At 38.0% G+C, this 18,183-nt stretch overlaps 1 protein-coding gene across 1 annotated transcript in view; it reads left to right on the top strand.

Moving 5' to 3' along the window:
• Positions 1-18,183, top strand: part of LOC149807323 (SCO-spondin-like) — an 89,076-nt gene that overhangs the window by 48,603 nt on the left and 22,290 nt on the right. The window contains exons 11-16 of the mRNA XM_089953944.1: positions 5,246-5,410; positions 5,871-6,035; positions 6,724-6,888; positions 7,615-7,779; positions 11,140-11,304; positions 13,843-14,007. Of these exons, the coding sequence (XP_089810070.1) occupies positions 5,246-5,410; positions 5,871-6,035; positions 6,724-6,888; positions 7,615-7,779; positions 11,140-11,304; positions 13,843-14,007 (990 nt within the window). The remainder of the gene's footprint in view (positions 1-5,245; positions 5,411-5,870; positions 6,036-6,723; positions 6,889-7,614; positions 7,780-11,139; positions 11,305-13,842; positions 14,008-18,183) is intronic.

The following is an 18,183-nucleotide window of genomic DNA, read 5'->3' as shown; positions in this document are numbered from 1 at the left end:
AAAGATCGACCCGCCATTTAAATATAATGACAGTCGTAAGTGGACAAATAATACCCGTGCGAGTTGTCAACCCGAGAAATTCGGTTTTCATGACATATTACAGTAATGACCTTAGTGATCTGGTCCAGGGATTTTTCATAGGCGCACTAAAGATACCTCACGTGCATAAAAAAAAGCAGATCGCTTCGAGCACGACCAAAAGAGGTTATACTTCTACTGACGGCGACAATGCCAGTCGCGTTCAGTAAAATTATCAGTGAAGTTCCTAAACAACGAAAAGCCGATTCAGCGACTGCAAGTTTGATCATTTGAACGGATAAAAGGTTACAGACAAAACCAAATTGGTATAAGTTAAGCAATGGCCTATTTGAAAGATACATCTGATTTCGCGTTTGACACTGATGCTCCTGTGTTGGTAGATCGTAGAACCTGAGATTTTTTAGTATTAATTATACCTGACTATTGCCCCAGATCAACATAAATAAAATTACAAGTGTAGGGCACGTCTAGGCTTTTCTTCTTTCATGTGGGACTTTCTTGGAAATCGAAGGTGAACGTATAGAGGCGAACAATACCGATTATCCCGAGTATATAAAGGCTGGATTTGTCATCAGTTACATCATGGCCGTGTTTAGCAGCGCATGCTATTCCATCAATGGGAAGAAATTTAAGCAATCCTCGACAATGTTGATAATGCCACAACGATTATTGGACTCGTCAGATACGTCTAATACGTTTTACAGGAACTCATTTAATAATACGTATCATCAACCGTACAAATGTAATGAACTTGCATAGGGTGCTTTTTTAGTTCCACTGGTGTGGATGCCAGACCTAAGAAAATCAGAGCTGCTGTAATTGTTTAACACCAACCCATATTACAACCACTGATTTGCACAGCGTAGATTACAACTTCATGGATACGTATTAAGTTTTTTTTGTGCAATTCTCCTAAATTATATATTTGGTTTTTGTAGCGATGTCCGCAAGGTTATTTTTGGGATCAAACACACAGTTATATTAACCCGTGAGGGCAACGCCAACAGTGCAATCTGGCATCCACACGGCGTTTCTGCTGGCAAAGTTGAGTTGCCAACATTGACATTGCGGATGTTTGCGATAAAATCATTATTGTAGTTTTGCGGTCTGGAAAAGAATCAACACTGTTGTTTCTTGTGTTCACCACAGACTCGACCGCAAGAAGCAGTATTTAGTGACAGTTTATATGGCAGATAAGTAACCAACATGGTCTCAAGGCACCAAAACACGTATTCATGGCGTTTTAATATATGAAAAAGAAAATAAACAAATCCAGGGTGCAATCATATTTCACAAGCTAGGAATGTCTGAAGTTTCTCTGCTTTTCACAGTCATCAGGAACCCTCTGAAAAAGTTTCTTTACGTCACAGGCAAACAAACCCCACGTGCATAAAACAAGCTATAGTCTTACATGCACTGGCACGAAAACACCGACACAATTCTGCAGATTTCACAGTACGACTTTCGTACGGTGTATCCGATTTATTACTTTTCTTTGGAACACTTGGACTTTTTTATGCAGTCCGTAGTCGACATGTACATATAAATGGGCCCATTCTCTAGAAGATCCAAAGCCGTTTTCCCCGGTATCGTTGGTTACTGATATATTGATTTGATTCTCTCCTGACGTTTCTGTTGGAGGGCACAGATGGCCAAATAAGGGTCCTTGAGAAACCTGTGCAAATTTCATATAACTTTCTCAATTTCGTTACGTAGTAATTAATCCTGTTACGCTTTTAGATAATAATGTCATATCGCGAAGTCAAAGTCGGGCTTTGCCCAAATCAGCTTACAAACGTAAAGAGCGCAAGGGTCACACTGAGGCTTTTTGTGGCAAAGTTAACTGGAATCGTTCCAGTGGGGTTGATCCAAACAAAACTTAGCTTAATGCGGCCAAACAAAAGAACACTTCAGTGACATTAAAGTTGTCAAAGTCACAAATGCAAAACAAACGGTGAAATATTTCCATTCCTCGTGGCCATTCCAACGTTGTTATCTGTTGCGGGTCCGCGCTCGCAAAAGCGGCTTCATTAAGGGACGTATGAGTAGCATATGCTGTAACTGAAAAAGGCTGTCAGTAAAAAAAAATCTAAGATTTTTCTCGAGGCGGCATATCGTCTCAAAACAAAAGAAAATACATTCCATTACGATGGACGAATCGCAAAATTCTCTCAGGCATAAGTCTCCAGTTACCCGTTACGACTGACAGAAAGTCTCGCCGGTGACCAGTCTTGACTTATTCGCTATGTCATATTCAGGCAAACATTTTCGACGTATCTTTACGTGATGAAACAATACATGGATGTAAAGTTTGCAGAGTTGCTTCCACCACCACGTGTAGTAACATCATGAATACCGATCATTCGAATATTAGCACAGAGGTAATAATATCCACCAAGAACACAACAATTGGTCAGTCTATACTCATTAGTATTTTAGGTCGATCGGATCATTTGGCTGTTTGCAGACCCAAACTTTATATATTAAATGTAGGTGTGTGTGTGCGTGCGTGTGATTTGGATTTTAACGTAGCTTTAACAATTTTCCAGTCATATCGCTACGATATCTGTAGTGTGGCAGTTTATAGTGATGTCTAGCACTGGAGAATCATGCCGCAGACATGTAGCATGCTGTCCCATCCAGTCACATTATCCTGACCCCAGGCCGACCAGTCATATCACTAACCTCTTAATGCTGAGCGCCAAGTGAGGCAGCTGTTAGTACCATTTTTGTTAGTCTTTGGTATGACTCGGCCGGGGATCGAATCCACGACCTTCCGCATCCGAGGCGGACGCTCTAACCACTAGACCGCCGGAGCGGTTATTAAATGTACACGAGTCTAGATGATATCATTAGCCGCGCGAGGGTTTGTGGCGCAGTTGGGTATTGTTCTTTAGTTACACTCATCCCGAGGAGTCTGGAGGCAATAGTCTTTACTGCGCCCCTACTGTACCACATAGATTAGTTTTATGTCGGTTGCCAATCTCGTTCATTCCCATCCCATTTAAATGTACGTTTTGTGAAGAACTGCCCTCGTTACGCTAAGGTGAGGTGAAATGCTATTAAAATTTCAGCCGCAAAAAAGCATCGGACGGCGCCAAAGCCCCACATCGCCTAACGTCCCATTTTTCCGCGTCCCCACTAGATGCTACCGAGCCATCTTAAGAATATTTCATTGAGGATGGGGTGTAATACACATACTGATAATGTCCAACTTGATCAGTCTCCTATAACATGTGCCGGATGTGATAATGTAAATACATTTTTTCAAAGATGCAATAGCAGTAAAATTAGTTGCCGAAGATGAAATTCAGTTCAAACGACTCAAGATTTATCCTGACGGGTACTTAAACCTTTCTGGCGTTTTTTGTTTAAGATTAGATGTATTATTGCATATAAGTCATTGATTCTGACTGCAATAATAAAGCTGCGGAATCTGACAAAGAGGTGTTGGACTGGCTGACCTTGATGCCAACAGCGATAATGATTTTGTTCCACTTGTCCATATACATCTGCATGAAAATGGTGTTAACCAACCCACGTATACACTAATATTTCATTTTGTTAAGGGTCAAATAGAAATCAGCATTTAGGACCACCTTGATATACCAATGCCAAGTCGAAGTAAACCGAGAACCTTGGCATTAACACGCGGAAACTTTCAGTCACAGAGTGCACAGCCAGCCATGAAAACACCCAGAGATGGTTTCTACAAAATGAAGTGTAGAGTTTACCGACAACTCCACCCCAGCTGGATTCCTCGTTACAATGTTTCCCCTGCGAGTATAAGACTGAGAGCAAAAATTTATTTGCTGTCAGAGCTATGGGCTAGGCTGAGTAAAATATCAAACCTGGTGTTAAAATTGCGGGGGGGGGGGGGTCAATATAAACATTTTGGATGTCTCTGACCCACAATTGAGGGTAAGGTAAATACTGCCATTGATTATGCTGAATCAATATTGACTCAACCAAGAAAACAACAATCTCGACTATTATTTAACAAGGACGCTCTTGTCCGTGTAACAGTATTGAGGCAAAGACAAGAACATAATTTCAGAAACTATTTAATGGCGTAACCAGTATGGTTGTATATAAACGTAATGCCAGGCCTAAAGAATGTACGATCGCCGGAAATGTAAATATTACCCAGAAATATATTTCCAATGTTTGTGTATGGGTTGTGCAATTACAAAAGCTTAATTGGTTACAAGCGTGTGTGCATGTTGCATCTGAAAAATACTAGCATGTTGACTAATTATACTTTGAGATCACATTATTAACTCTGATAGACACTTAAATTTACTAACGTCGAAAAATAATCGAAGCAGAAAAACAGATGCGAAATGAAATTCTAATTTAACTGCGTTACTTGTGAAATACAAACACGTGTTTTGTTGTGTACGTTATTTGCAGAATCACCGCTGAGACTACTGTTGGCCTTGCGCTGTTGCTGAAATTCAGATCACAGCAACTATCATAGGTACATCAATCAGATTTGTTGCCGGAGATAAATCTATAGAAACCGGGGTCACAGACGGAGACGGTAAAATCAGCACGCTGAGGCTGCATTCGCGTATATGTATCTATTCAGAATATCTTCCGGTGGCACAATGTATTCTCAGTATAATTATCAAACTGTACCCGATGGCTCAATGAAATACAGCAGTCTTACTTTCGATGGGTAAAAAAGCATAAAATCTAGTAAAATACAATAATCACTTTGTATACAATGTCATCAACTATGTTATCAGGATGTAATACTTCTTAAATCTAAAAATAGTGACATCACGCACTACCACGTCATTTATTCCATGTACAACAAAGCCACGCATGAGGAGCACATCATGGGAATGTTTCACCGTTCACACACATAAATGCTTCAATGATCTGCTTTCAGACCTTACTCTTAACAATGGTCGTCATTAGCATCCGACTTTATGCCTATGCGAGACAGAAAACATTTATTTTATCGTTCATAAACAGTGAATAAAATAGTATATTTTATCGACTCATTTACTTTTCAATGCTTTGAAATATGTCTAAATTGACAAATGTCATGCTTCAAAAGTATAACTTCACTAAAATTAATATAGTCTCTCAGAATGATAGGGTGAATATAATTTACCAATCCTAAAAATAGTAACACTTCTACACATACGCAAACACCAGATCTTTTTTTTTCTTACATTAAATCCATGAATTACAGTTGATGGTGTATGGAATCCTTGGGGTTCATGGAGCGACTGTAATGTTACCTGCGATGGAGGAACCAGGATTCGATTCAGAGACTGTAACGGTCCATTTTTCGGAGGGAAGAACTGCACGGGACTGTGGTCAAATGTTGAGGTTTGCAACACACAAGAATGCCCAAGTAATTAATGTTCTTATATTTCTTTTATTGTGTGGCGCCATGATATTGTTTCGTTCAACTAATCTCTCGAATTTTCTTTCTGAGAAATATTTACCAAATGTAAGTCCCTTAGTCATGCTAGAGTAACTCCGGAGGCTCAGTCATTAGTGTGCATAACTCTCGACCGAGAGGTTACGGGTTCGAATCCTACCACTGAATCAACACGGGTCGGCCACCATAGTGTGTCCCTTCACGGTGCACTTTACTATAACTGAATCATTTAATATCTCAACAATATATACACGGTATCTTTTTATGCAGCAATTATAAGGACTAATGGTAATAACTATGAATATTACATTCTTACTTTTTAGCGCAATGTCTTGATTTCATTGATTACACAAACGTTTACCGATGAAGTTAATTACTATTTCCATCAAAGTTTTGCATAGTTCTATTTACATCTTACCTTTCCTCCAAGTTGACGGACTTTGGGTGACATGGAGTCCTTGGGACAAATGCAGTGTTACATGTGGTGGAGGTACACAAGACCGTTTCCGAAACTGCACTGGGCCGTTCTATGGTGGAAAGGATTGTGTCGGCGACAAGAACCAAACACACATCTGCAATGATTTCGAGTGTCCAAGTGAGGGGTTGCTAGATGTATTAGTTAATATCTGATACATTAGACCTGTTTATACTCAAAAACCGATCTATGACTGATGTAAAAAAACCAAAACACAAATATATTCTCCTACACTCCATCAAATGCTAAACTTTCAAACTTTTATTGACTTTCGATGGACCATTCTTATATGGAAACCTGATAAATGAATTACTGTGACAAGGCATGAATAGTTTGTTTCACCTTCTGTTGAGTATATTTCTCATAAAGCATAAGCAACCGCAGCGTCATATGGGGGCTTTGATATGATTAAAATCTTTTTTCCCTGACATAACGGAGATCTGACTTACAGCGATAAAATTTCATGTTATGGTGACCTTTGAAAATCTCATTCATGTGTCTGTAGTAGTACATGCGATGAAGCGTTGCATTTCGCATTAAGGATAGTTATCGTTAGCAACGATATGTTTCGAATAACGTTTCTCATGTTTAGCAGTAAGAGAACTGTAATACACTCAGTGACGCGAAAGGTCAACAGAACATGATCTAATAGCGATGCCTCTCAGATCTCCTTGTTCATATGTAGGTCTTTATTTTAATCGGATTAAGGTCGTATTAAGCTAATGGATATATATGTACTAGATTAATACTTTGATGATATGTGATGGATATGCGGGAAGAATTAACATCATCTACTCCTGTTGTTTAGTTGATGGTGTACTAAAGAAATGGTCTGCATGGTATACATGTGATGTTACCTGTGGAGGAGGAATACAGCGGCGGAACAGGTCATGTGACGGCCCGTATTTTGGCGGAAAGAACTGCACAGAACCTCTTGAAACCTTTCAAGAATGCAACACTCACCCGTGTCCAAGTAATACCAACATCCTCTTGTTACTGTGTTTTATGACTTATATTACATTAGAAAAAATCCAGGCGATATAATTACATCAAGGAAAATACTTTACACAACATGTACTACAAATAAATTAAAATAGCCGATTTCGCCTCCCAAAGATTACTGTATATGCGTATACATGCATTTTCTACCACACAACAACGATACCGACCTCTAGTTCGATATTATTACACGTGATGCAAATATATATGTTTAAATAAGGTACAGTAAAAATATTGTTTTTCCTTTTTTGGTTACATGAAGAAAAGAAAAACCATCAGAACGTTGTTGCAATTCGAGATCTTAGTTCATATAGAACGAATTCTTTTGATTGACAAATATGAACAGGTTTTGAATTATTTACGATTTAGTACTGCAAATGCGTTGAACACGAGTATCATTAAATATTTACATCTGAAACATATGCGAGAGACTAGTGCTTCATGAGGTTCTTACCGTTCGACACACATCTTGTGAAAGTTTTGAAAAGGTACATGGAATGTATTTATCGTAAACTCACGCGAGCATATGTGTATATGACAATATAATGTTTGTCACGCCCTCCTAATATTTGTATATTCGCATATGTCAGAGGCGGCTTAATGTTTGCAATATTTGTTAATAACATTCATTAGTGTTATCAAAATCATTAACTTCATTTTCTTCTCCACCACAAATAATACTCTTATTATTTTCTTGCAGTTGATGGTTTATACACGGAGTGGTCAGCATGGAAAGAATGCAGCCTGACATGTGGCGGAGGCGTACAGTGGAGAAACAGAACATGTGATGGTCCTTTTTATGGCGGGGCGCCATGTGTAGGATCTGCCAATGACAGCCAATCCTGCAATGAGCATAACTGTCCAAGTAAGATAGGTTTCCATGCTGACTAGTATTAGATATGCATACATACATACATACATCCATACATACATACATACATACATACACACACACGCACATACATACACACACACACACACACATACATACATACATGCATACATACATACAAACTCACATACATACATACATTCATACATACACACACATATACATACATACATACATAAACACACACACACATACATACATGCACACATACATACATACATACACACACATACATACATACATACATACATACATACACACACATATACATACATACGTACATACATACACGCACACACAAAAACACACACACATACATACATAGATACATACATACACACATACACACACATACATACATACATACATACATACATACATACATACATACATACATACAAGTTAAGAAAGCTTAATAGGTTTGATCCTGTCATCAAATTCATTTCAAAGCAGATCCTAGAAGCATAATTATGGTCTACAGCCAAAATGCTTCCTAAATAAATATAGTCAAACTTTACTAATTCTGGGTCACTGAGATCTTAAATGATGCTTAAAATTGTTGATTGGCTACAGTTGTAAAGATATGATACTGGGTCAGTATATATGACCCTTGACTTGGGAATGGCGGAGGATAAGTGAGTTATAAAGGGATGGGAGCTCATTTTAAACCAGAAATGACTAAAATACATCTTTGACTGGATCTATGAATAAATCTTTGACTGGGTTTGGAGATTACTTGCTTGTTAGGCAAAACAATGAATGATGCAATCTACAGCTGTTATTGCATCAAACATGATATGAATTCCATCATGTTATTCATAGAAGTCATGGATGATCCAATCAAAACTAAGTTTACATCACTCTGCTGAACAAATTGCCCTATATCAGCTCTAGAAATCATACGATGTCGTGCTCTCTTATTTATCAGTGTTTGAATTTGAAAAGGGACACATTTCTGTTTAGCCAAAGTAAACTGAGATGCCTCGTATTTGTGTGGACAATGCAGATAACTTCTGTTATGTTTGTGGTGAAGTGACTTTTGCATTGCAAAAGCGCAGTATAACCACCATGGTTAAGAAAGCCTATCACCTTCATTTTGGCTGCAAAATTGGAAATAAGGACAAGAGTTGGGTCCCACACATATGCTGCAACACTTGTGCAACAAGTCTTCGCCAGTGGTTGAACAGGAAAAGGAAATCTATACCTTTTGCAGTGACAATGATTTGGAGAGAGCCAAACAGATCATATCAACAATTGTTACTTCTGCATGGTGCCTCCAGTTGTTGGCAAAGGTGTGTACAATAAGAAAAAGTAGACAGTACATTATCCAAACATGTCATCAGCTATACGCCCAGTAGCCCACGGAGAAGGAATGCCGGTTCCTGATACACCAGAATCATTTTCACTGGAGTCAGACGAGGAAGTGGAAGAGGATGAACTTTCGCGTCCTGAGCCATCAATGTCACATTACCCATATTTTTGCCAGCCTCCTCCTCTGGACCACACCTCAATACACAAGGTGAATTGAATGACCTTGTCAGGGACTTTGAACTATCCAAGAGTAAGGCAGAGCTGTTGGGCTCCAGAAAACAGTAGTGGAATTTCCTGGCAGGCAGGTAATGTTCGGGTTTCCATGTTCCGTGACCGTCAAAAGGATCTTGTCATATTCTTCTTCAAGGAAGGTGATCTTGTAGCCTGCACCAACATCGATTGTGTGATGGCAGCCCTCAACATCGTTCATGGTCCAGATGAGTGGATACTGTTCATTGATTCATTGAATACGAGTTTTAAATCTGTTTTGCTGCATAATGACAACGTTTTGCTATCAATTCCAGTTGATCATGCAGTCCACATGAAGGAAACTTATGAAAAGATGAAACAACTTTTTAGGTGCATCAGCTATGACCAGCACGAGTGACAGCTTTGGGGTAATTTGAAGGTTCTTGCTCTCGTGCTTGGTCTGCAGACTGGATACACAAAGTACTTCTGTTTATTCTGTGAATGGGATAATCGTGCAAGAGATTCCTACTTCATCAAGAGAGATTACCACTCTGACAGTCATTGGAGCCTGGGGGACAATAACTATTTTGTTACCAACCTTGCACATCAAGCTGGGTCTGATGAAGACCTTTGTCAAGGCCATGGACAAACCACAAGCAGCTTTCAAGTACCTCCATGGAAAATTTCCAAGGTTAAGTGAAGCTACGATAAAAGGTGTCTTTGTTGGTCATCCAATTCGTGAACTTCTTCGAGATGATACATTTAACTTTACACTGTGTGGCAGGGAAAAGACGGCATGGAAAGCTTTCCAGTTAGTGGCAACAGATTTTCTCGGAAACAATAAAGCAGGCAACAGGGTCCAAGGACTGTAGTTGATGGAAAACCTCCTCAAGGCATACAAAAGCCGTGTTTGCAACATGTCACTAAAGATACTTATTTTGCACTCTCATCTAGATATTTTCCCACCGAACTGCGGAGCAGTGAGAGACGAGCAATTTCATCAGCACATTATAACAATGGAGAAACATTACCAGGTCAAATGGAGCCTATCAATGCTTGCAGACTGTTGCTGGACAGTGACAAGAGATGCTCCATTTAATGATTACGAGAGACAAGCCGAGAAACGCCGAGTAGACACCGAATAAGAACTAAATTATGTACTTATATACACATAATGGTTATTTTTGCGTTTTGTCTCATAATCAATTTTATTTATATAACCCTTTTGCTGTTTTTTTAAAGTGTTACATAAACAGGAAAAGTGAAATATTATCATTTAAAGCAATAATAAACACATGAAAAGACCAAGGTTTACAATTTATGATTAAAACCCTACCATCTACACAATATAACTAGACGCAAAATGTAAAAACTTAAATATCTTGGCAACAGTAGCCAGTCAGTTGTTTTATGTGTCATATTTGAATTCAGCACATTAAAATCCATAGTAAATAGCACGTTTTATCTCTGAAGCAGACCACGTCTAAAATGATGTAGACCAGTGTTATGTTAATTTCTATTGCGTGAGCACAGAAAATTTTATGACTTTAGATCCATTGGATCAACTTTTAATTCTTATTGTCTCGTCTTGGTAATCATGGTGAGAGGTATTTATCACTTTTCAGCAGAGACGGTGGCAGTCGAGGAGTCAGTATTAAAGTTTGTTTTTTTTTTAACGCTTTGACGAGTTCTGTACGATGGATGGTGGAGGAAATACTTCAGCGCGAACATAGTAAGACATTTGGTTCCATGAAAGACTTGTTAATGTTGCAGCTATTTGAAGAATATGATTTTGAATTTTGAGGACAAATTGACTATGCTTTACATTTACAGTCGACGGAGTTTGGTTGGAATGGACTACTTGGACTGCATGTAACGTCACCTGTGGTGGCGGAAGACAGTGGCGCAACCGCACGTGCTATGGCCCATTTTACGGCGGCGCAGAATGCGATGGTCCACGTTATGACGGGCGTGATTGTAACTCCCACAACTGTCCTGGTCAGATGTCAGGCCCAGTGGCCTACACACCTTATCTAACCGTTGTCTCCTTTATTTTTCAGGATATTTTTCCTTCTCAATCATCCTAAATTAGTTGCCCAATTCTACTTCACTACTGAGTCTTAGAACATTATTTCAACTTAGGAAATATTTTATCAAATATATCACATAATACCAAGAGAGTATCACACTTTAGCGCAAACCGGCAGATATATATAATTTAAAATACAATTGCCCGAACGTCGTTTTCATTTTGGATTGATCTTGGTGGCAAATATTTGCCAAATATATATTTGCATAACAGGCAGTGAATGTGGGTAGTCTATTAAAACATCAAAATGTGAGAGGGAAATGTCCAAGAAATTACACCATCGCAACACCTCTGTATATTGTCTGTTCACAAGAGTACACGCATTAATATAAGAGACTACGATTACCTAGACAATCCAACGAGTGGTTTAAATTAGTATTGCCAATATCTGTCTCTAAAAGTATGAGAATCGCCTCTTTTACTATCCGGATTAATTTTTTAAAAAAAATATGCAGCCATCTTAGAAATCACATAAACAAGTGGTCTTGATGAAAGTACAAGAATTAGTATTAAACGTATAATGTTGCAAACATTGTATCTCATTTCCATAATGTTCCAACATTACCATGCAATGAACAAAGCAGACAGATAACATATATGAAAATGATGTAGGTGGCATGCGCAGCGCTAACTTGCACAATTATGTTGTTGATTACTCTCGCATTGCCCTTTGCATGTTTCTGGCTTTTTGTTATAAACGTAGTGATATATTCGTTGTATCATTTTAGTTATTGTTCTTTCAGATCGTATTTTAATTACGTTTCGTGTATCTATATCATTTCTCTAACGCAAAGAGTAATTTATGTTGATTTTTGTGGAAAATATAAACTTTTCTCTAAATTGACATCACTTTATTATGTTTCCCATACATTATATTTCATGTTTAATCACTATTTCGATTAGCATCGCTTTATAAATTGTACAACATATTCATATATTTATTCCGTAATATACTGAAAGCAACCATAACTTTGTCATATGGTAAGTTAAGGTGACTTATCACTGGGTGTTTATATTACATAATTTGACAAATACTGTATGAATATATAATCATAAAATCATTTTAGATTTATCTTTCTGTATTTGTACAAACTGTAACAGTTTCTTTACTTGAAATATGGAACTGTAACCTAAATAGTTTGTATAAATTAAACCAAGTTTCTGCTTGTAAACACATATAAAGCAGAATGAATTTTTTTTTAATCTACTAAGTGAAGTTTGCGACAAAGAAAAATATTACCAGGAATTTAAATCAAATTAAAGGCATACATTTTTAGTTAATTCTATACCATTTAAGCAATTCTCAAAACTGCTTAGTTTCAACCATAAGCTTTTTGCTCTCTGTTTTCGGAAGGTAACATAAATCTGCAAGTTATTTCAGGCCCAAATATTAATTACTGTTCAGTACATTTCAAAAGAAGGCCATTCTTGCATTGTCTGCTTTTCATTTTATGTTAAGAATGCAAACGAACAAAGCAAAGTTTGATAATAATGAAGGACATTTTTAATAGTTTGAATATCTCATAGAAGATAGACATAAACTGGAACCCCGGGTGGCCAGGCGGTCTAATTAATTCGCCTTTAGAGATGACTGACGTCTCACATCTGTCTGCCAGAGCTGAAGTCTTTGCTTGGCCAAGTGGGTATTTGAGAAAACTTGCCAGTAGCTTCCCATGGGTCGGTGGTTCTTCCCGGTTTCCCAGAGTTTTTCCTCCACCAAATATACTGGTCGCTATGTATAGCTATCATGTGCTGAAAACGGCTTTAAACCGACAAACCCAAATCTGAACGCAGACTAACCAAAATGAAAAACTATACTAATAAATTCAAAAGAAGCGACAAATGAAAGCATATTTTGCAGAATGTTATTAACGACATAATGATTTATGTGTGTTTTATCAGCCGAGCGACTTAAACAGTTTTTGTATTTGGTATTATTGAAATAAGTCATTATTGGATAAAGGATTACGCCTATATTCTTTACATAGCTTTCAGTCTCAAAACATTTGTCATTATTTAAATGATGTCTTTTTTTTGGGGGGGGGGGGTAAATTACAACTTCCTTAACATTATTATTTCTACAAATAAAGATGTTGGTCATTTAATGCAACGATCTTTAAAAATTCTAGTATCTGAAATTAGAAATATATTGAGATAAAACTGTAAAACAGCTGTTACATGTTAGGGCTAATTAATAAACTGTATGATACACCGTCAGTGAACGATAACGTAAAACAGAATTGTCATTTCTGTCTTTAATTTGAGCGTAAAGGATAACATTTACATGAGACTATTTCTGCAGACAGTTACTTAATATTATCAGAATACGCTTTTCGTGGATTACGACTGGCCTTGTTACTTAGAAATGTATTGAATATGAATGCATGCTACGTGCTGAAGCTGTACCGTCTATTTAAATGCCTAAACTAACTTGGACTACCTTACAGTCAATGGAATATTCACTATCTGGGGTGAATGGGGAGAATGCAGCACTACTTGTGGCGGAGGAATACATTGGAGGAATCGAACGTGTAACGGACCGTTCTACGGAGGCCAAGACTGTGACGGTGCATACAATGACTCCCAGAGCTGCAATACTTTTTCTTGTCCCGGTAGGTCATAGTCTATAAGATGTTATTGTTGAATCAAAAACCCCACTCCGTGATAGTCATGCAATACAGGCGAAAACTATTTAAATTGGTTCATACCATTTAAATTTCCACCAAATTTGCCGAAATTTAACCGAATACATAAGTATAACTTCGTGAACAACGTTATACAAGAGATAGTGAAATCATTTTATTCATTCTGCAGTTCACTGCACTCAAACAAACGTACATGACTGTTCTTAATGATACTGAATCATTGTTTGACTTTAAAATAATTCGTTTTAACATATTTTTTTAAATGTGTAGTTGGAGAGTACAGCATGTTCTTATAGACAATTAAGTGAATAATTGGGGTTGACATTGAGATGTAAGGACAAAAATTGGATTGTTTAATAGTCAAAGTCTCTGAATTAAACAACAGCATTCAGTTATGATAAATAAAACACAAATATGAACAACAAAGATGCTGGTGAAAGATGAGTATTAAGGAAGGAAGATAAAAGTAGAAAATGTAAATTAAAATTTGTACAAAACTGTGGAATATCGCCGTTCTTTGACTTTGACCAGGACTAAAGGACTTGTCCCGTCTCCTTAAACTTGAATAACACCAGTACATGACCTGCTACTATTATATTACATACTTAATAAGTTCTGAGGTAGGATCATGGCCCCTAAAATAGATGTATGATAAAACTTGTGATCCATATCCAGGAGGATCAGTATTCCATAACAGATGTATGATATAGCTTGCCATACATGTCCATGAGGATCAGGGCCTCCATAAAACATGTAAGATATAACTTGCCATCCATGTCCAGGAGGACCAGGGCCTCCATAAAACATGTAAGATATAACTTGCGATCCATATCCAGGAGAATCAAGGCCTCAATAACACGTGTAAGATATAACTTGCTATCCATGTCCAGGTGGACCAGGGCCTCTATAACACATATAAGATATAACTTGCCATCCATGTCCAGGAGGATCAAGGCCTCTATAACACATGTAGACATGTAGTCTATAAATTGTCATCCATGTCTATGACGATCAGGACCTCCATAACACATGTAAGATATAACTTGCCATCCATGTCCAGCAAGATGATACTGCAGACTGGAAGATGACATACTGACAACTTCATGACTCAGTCGGTCCTAATGCAGAAATGCCCTCACTACTCACTACTGTATGCCATTAAACGAGGGAAAAGTGGAACGAGAAACCAAATGTTTGTTTTCATGATATTATATAGAGGGAACAGATTAATAAAAGCCAAGATAAAGCAATAGCCCGAACCTCTTTGAACAAGAGAAACTGGAAGGAAACAACAAACTGGCTGCATTCATGATATCTAGACAGAACATATTAGTAATGGCCGTAGATAAAGAATTCGCCCAAACGTCGTGGGTTTTGGTTCGTATAATTGAACGATCTTCTCAATGATAGATTGATAAGCCTTCTTGATAAACAAAATAATCAAACCAGAAATGGTGGCTGTATAACTATCATATGTACCTCACAGAGAGAGAGAGAGAGAGAGAGAGAGAGAGAGGGTCCTATATGTTCTGTCCTCTTTTAAATTAGCAAAATAGAAACGTAAGGATTTGATCTGATATAAAAATCTATCTTGATCATTCCTAATACATATGCATCTGAGACTGGGGATTTGGACTGGCTCAGGAGCAACAGAAGGTAACTGATTCTTGTCCGGGCTGGCAAAGACGAGAGAATGAATCTTTGTTGTCGCTGTAATGTAGGCCACCCTCTTCTTCTTCCATCGATAAAGCATGAATTTCGCTCCTTCTCCGAGTTGGTGCTAAAAAAAGAGAAATACCATCTTTAAGGTAAGATTCTCGAAGGAACCCTAACTCAGATATACGTATGAAAGTTTAGATAATGGCCACAGAACTCAAGATAAGACGGTGCCGCCTATACATCAGTGAACGAGAGACCGATTTCTAAATCTCAAACTACCTTATACGATTTGAGAGACGAGGGTCAGACCCGGTGGCGGAGCCCATTGAAAACATAAGGTATTAGACGTGGCTACGTTCACGTCCTTAAAACTGAGGAATATTTACCTCAGAAAGAAAACGAGAAATCTCAACTGAGTTAACAGTGGGGAAGAATTGATTAAAGAGTCACGGGCAAAAGTGGAATATCAACCCTTCCTCCCGATCCACTTACCTAGAGGTTCAGGTTCCTCCCTGGTCCTTTTCGGGGTAATAAAAGGTCTGGTACAGAAACGAATGCTGTCTGACCGGTATTTTATCTGTATGATAACTAATATCCGGTGCTTAATGCCCTGGCCCGGTACCATGTGCCAAATAAACCATATATTCGCTGTGGCCAATACACTGTGGCCGATATCAGTCACATTACCATGTTACCGGTGCCGGATGACTAGTGCCCGGTGCTTGCGTCGAATGCAGTAGGGCTGGCGATAGGTGGCTCTATCTAGTGCCCTAGAAACTGTCACCGGTCGAGCGATGCAGATCGTTGAGAGGAATCCCTATCCCATGAACATGACACAATCGACGATCTCGACTATTTGACGCGCTTGGAAAAGAAGAGCGTACTGCACATACACCAGAAAGGCAGGACTTGGTCTCTCGTGTCATCGACTTCATTACACCCAGATGTACCAATGGTCTCTTCATGGATCAATACTCTAGCGAATGTTGTGACTGTAACATGTATTTGATCCTTTCCGGGATCGGCGAGTTGACGTCATGCTTGAGGCGGGAAGTGTCACTGGAACTCCCTGGGACAGAGGGGTTCTATTCGCAACGAAAAAGAAGATAATGCTTCATTCTTACTGCATGATAGGTATCTTTCAGCAAAAAGCCAACACATCATCCGCCCATATAACGCCTATGCCTATATACTTATATATACTTAATGCACGCAAAACAGGTAGGATGGGTCAAAAATATAACGGTACTAACAAGGGAATACATTGATAGCAGAACCGCCGTACTAGCATGTTTACAGGACTCCAATAACACTTTTTTCCCCTATATGGTAACTACATTTGTTTCTCAGTACTGATCTCTCCACTGTATCTGAATCCTAATAAATCATATGTTAATCTAAAGTACCTTTAAAGATGAATTCACGTTAAGTTCTGCTCATAGGTTATCCGGCAATGAGAGGCTGTACTGTAAACAAAGCAATGTTCAATGTGTCACACATTTTCGCTTCCGATCAGCATCAATACCTCATTACTCACTGTGCATTTTCGCTAAAATAAATACAAACAACCACATCGCAGTGTTCATATTATAACGAATCAACAATTAAATTTAGAGCAATGCCAAGAATGATAAATCTAATTATTGTATCAACACCAAAATAAGAAAGGAGACAATGTTCGAAAAGAATACTGAGACTACATTCGTGGTTACTGAACTGGATGTAATAATTTTGACTTTAGTCGACAATATACAATAAAAAATACTCCAAAACCCCTGACAATCGGGATACCAACAATTCAGATAAGACACCAATACTGAAGAGAAAAGGCCAATTGCAATACAAATATGGATTCTAATGATAGTTGTTATACGGATAACAAAACAATTGTATCAGCGAAATTCTTGGCTGCTCAAAGGTACGTATTTTTAATGCACAAAGTTAAAGGAAGGTCGATATTCCGAATGAATGGAAATGACGAGGGCATCGTACTGTAACTGATAAATATTTACTCTAGACTTCCAATTAATAATTGGAGTATAGAATTTTCTCATTTTACTGGGCACTTGCGCCAGATAAAGACATAGCAATATAACATTAGCAGGTATTTAGCAACTTCTGTAAGTTGTTGATTATAATTTAACTAGCTTAATTGCACGTCCTAGGATGGGAATAAAAAAGTAAACAAAAATGTTATGAACGAGTTTAAAAGAAAGTTTGAACATAAAAATACAAAAATTATAGAAAGAAATAGACAAAATTGGGATGCCGCCGCGAGTTTCTTATTCGCAACCTTTTGTTTGGTATCAGGGACACAAAGACAAATGTCGTTTTTTATATATACAATTTACATGACGAATTTTGTGAACTTGAAGGTTCTGCACTAATGTAATGACGCCACATTGATAAAAACACCCATAGAAATGGCGAATATTCACACACAAAAAATGTATGCAATCTATTTAAATTTGAAAACCTATGAGA

The sequence above is a fragment of the Sinohyriopsis cumingii genome, chromosome 1 (genome assembly GCF_028554795.1).
Source record: "Sinohyriopsis cumingii isolate HCF-2022 chromosome 1, ASM2855479v2, whole genome shotgun sequence".
Lineage (NCBI taxonomy): Eukaryota > Metazoa > Mollusca > Bivalvia > Unionida > Unionidae > Sinohyriopsis > Sinohyriopsis cumingii.
Note: the sequence above shows the minus strand (reverse complement) of the source record. Positions and strands in the feature narration are given on the sequence as shown.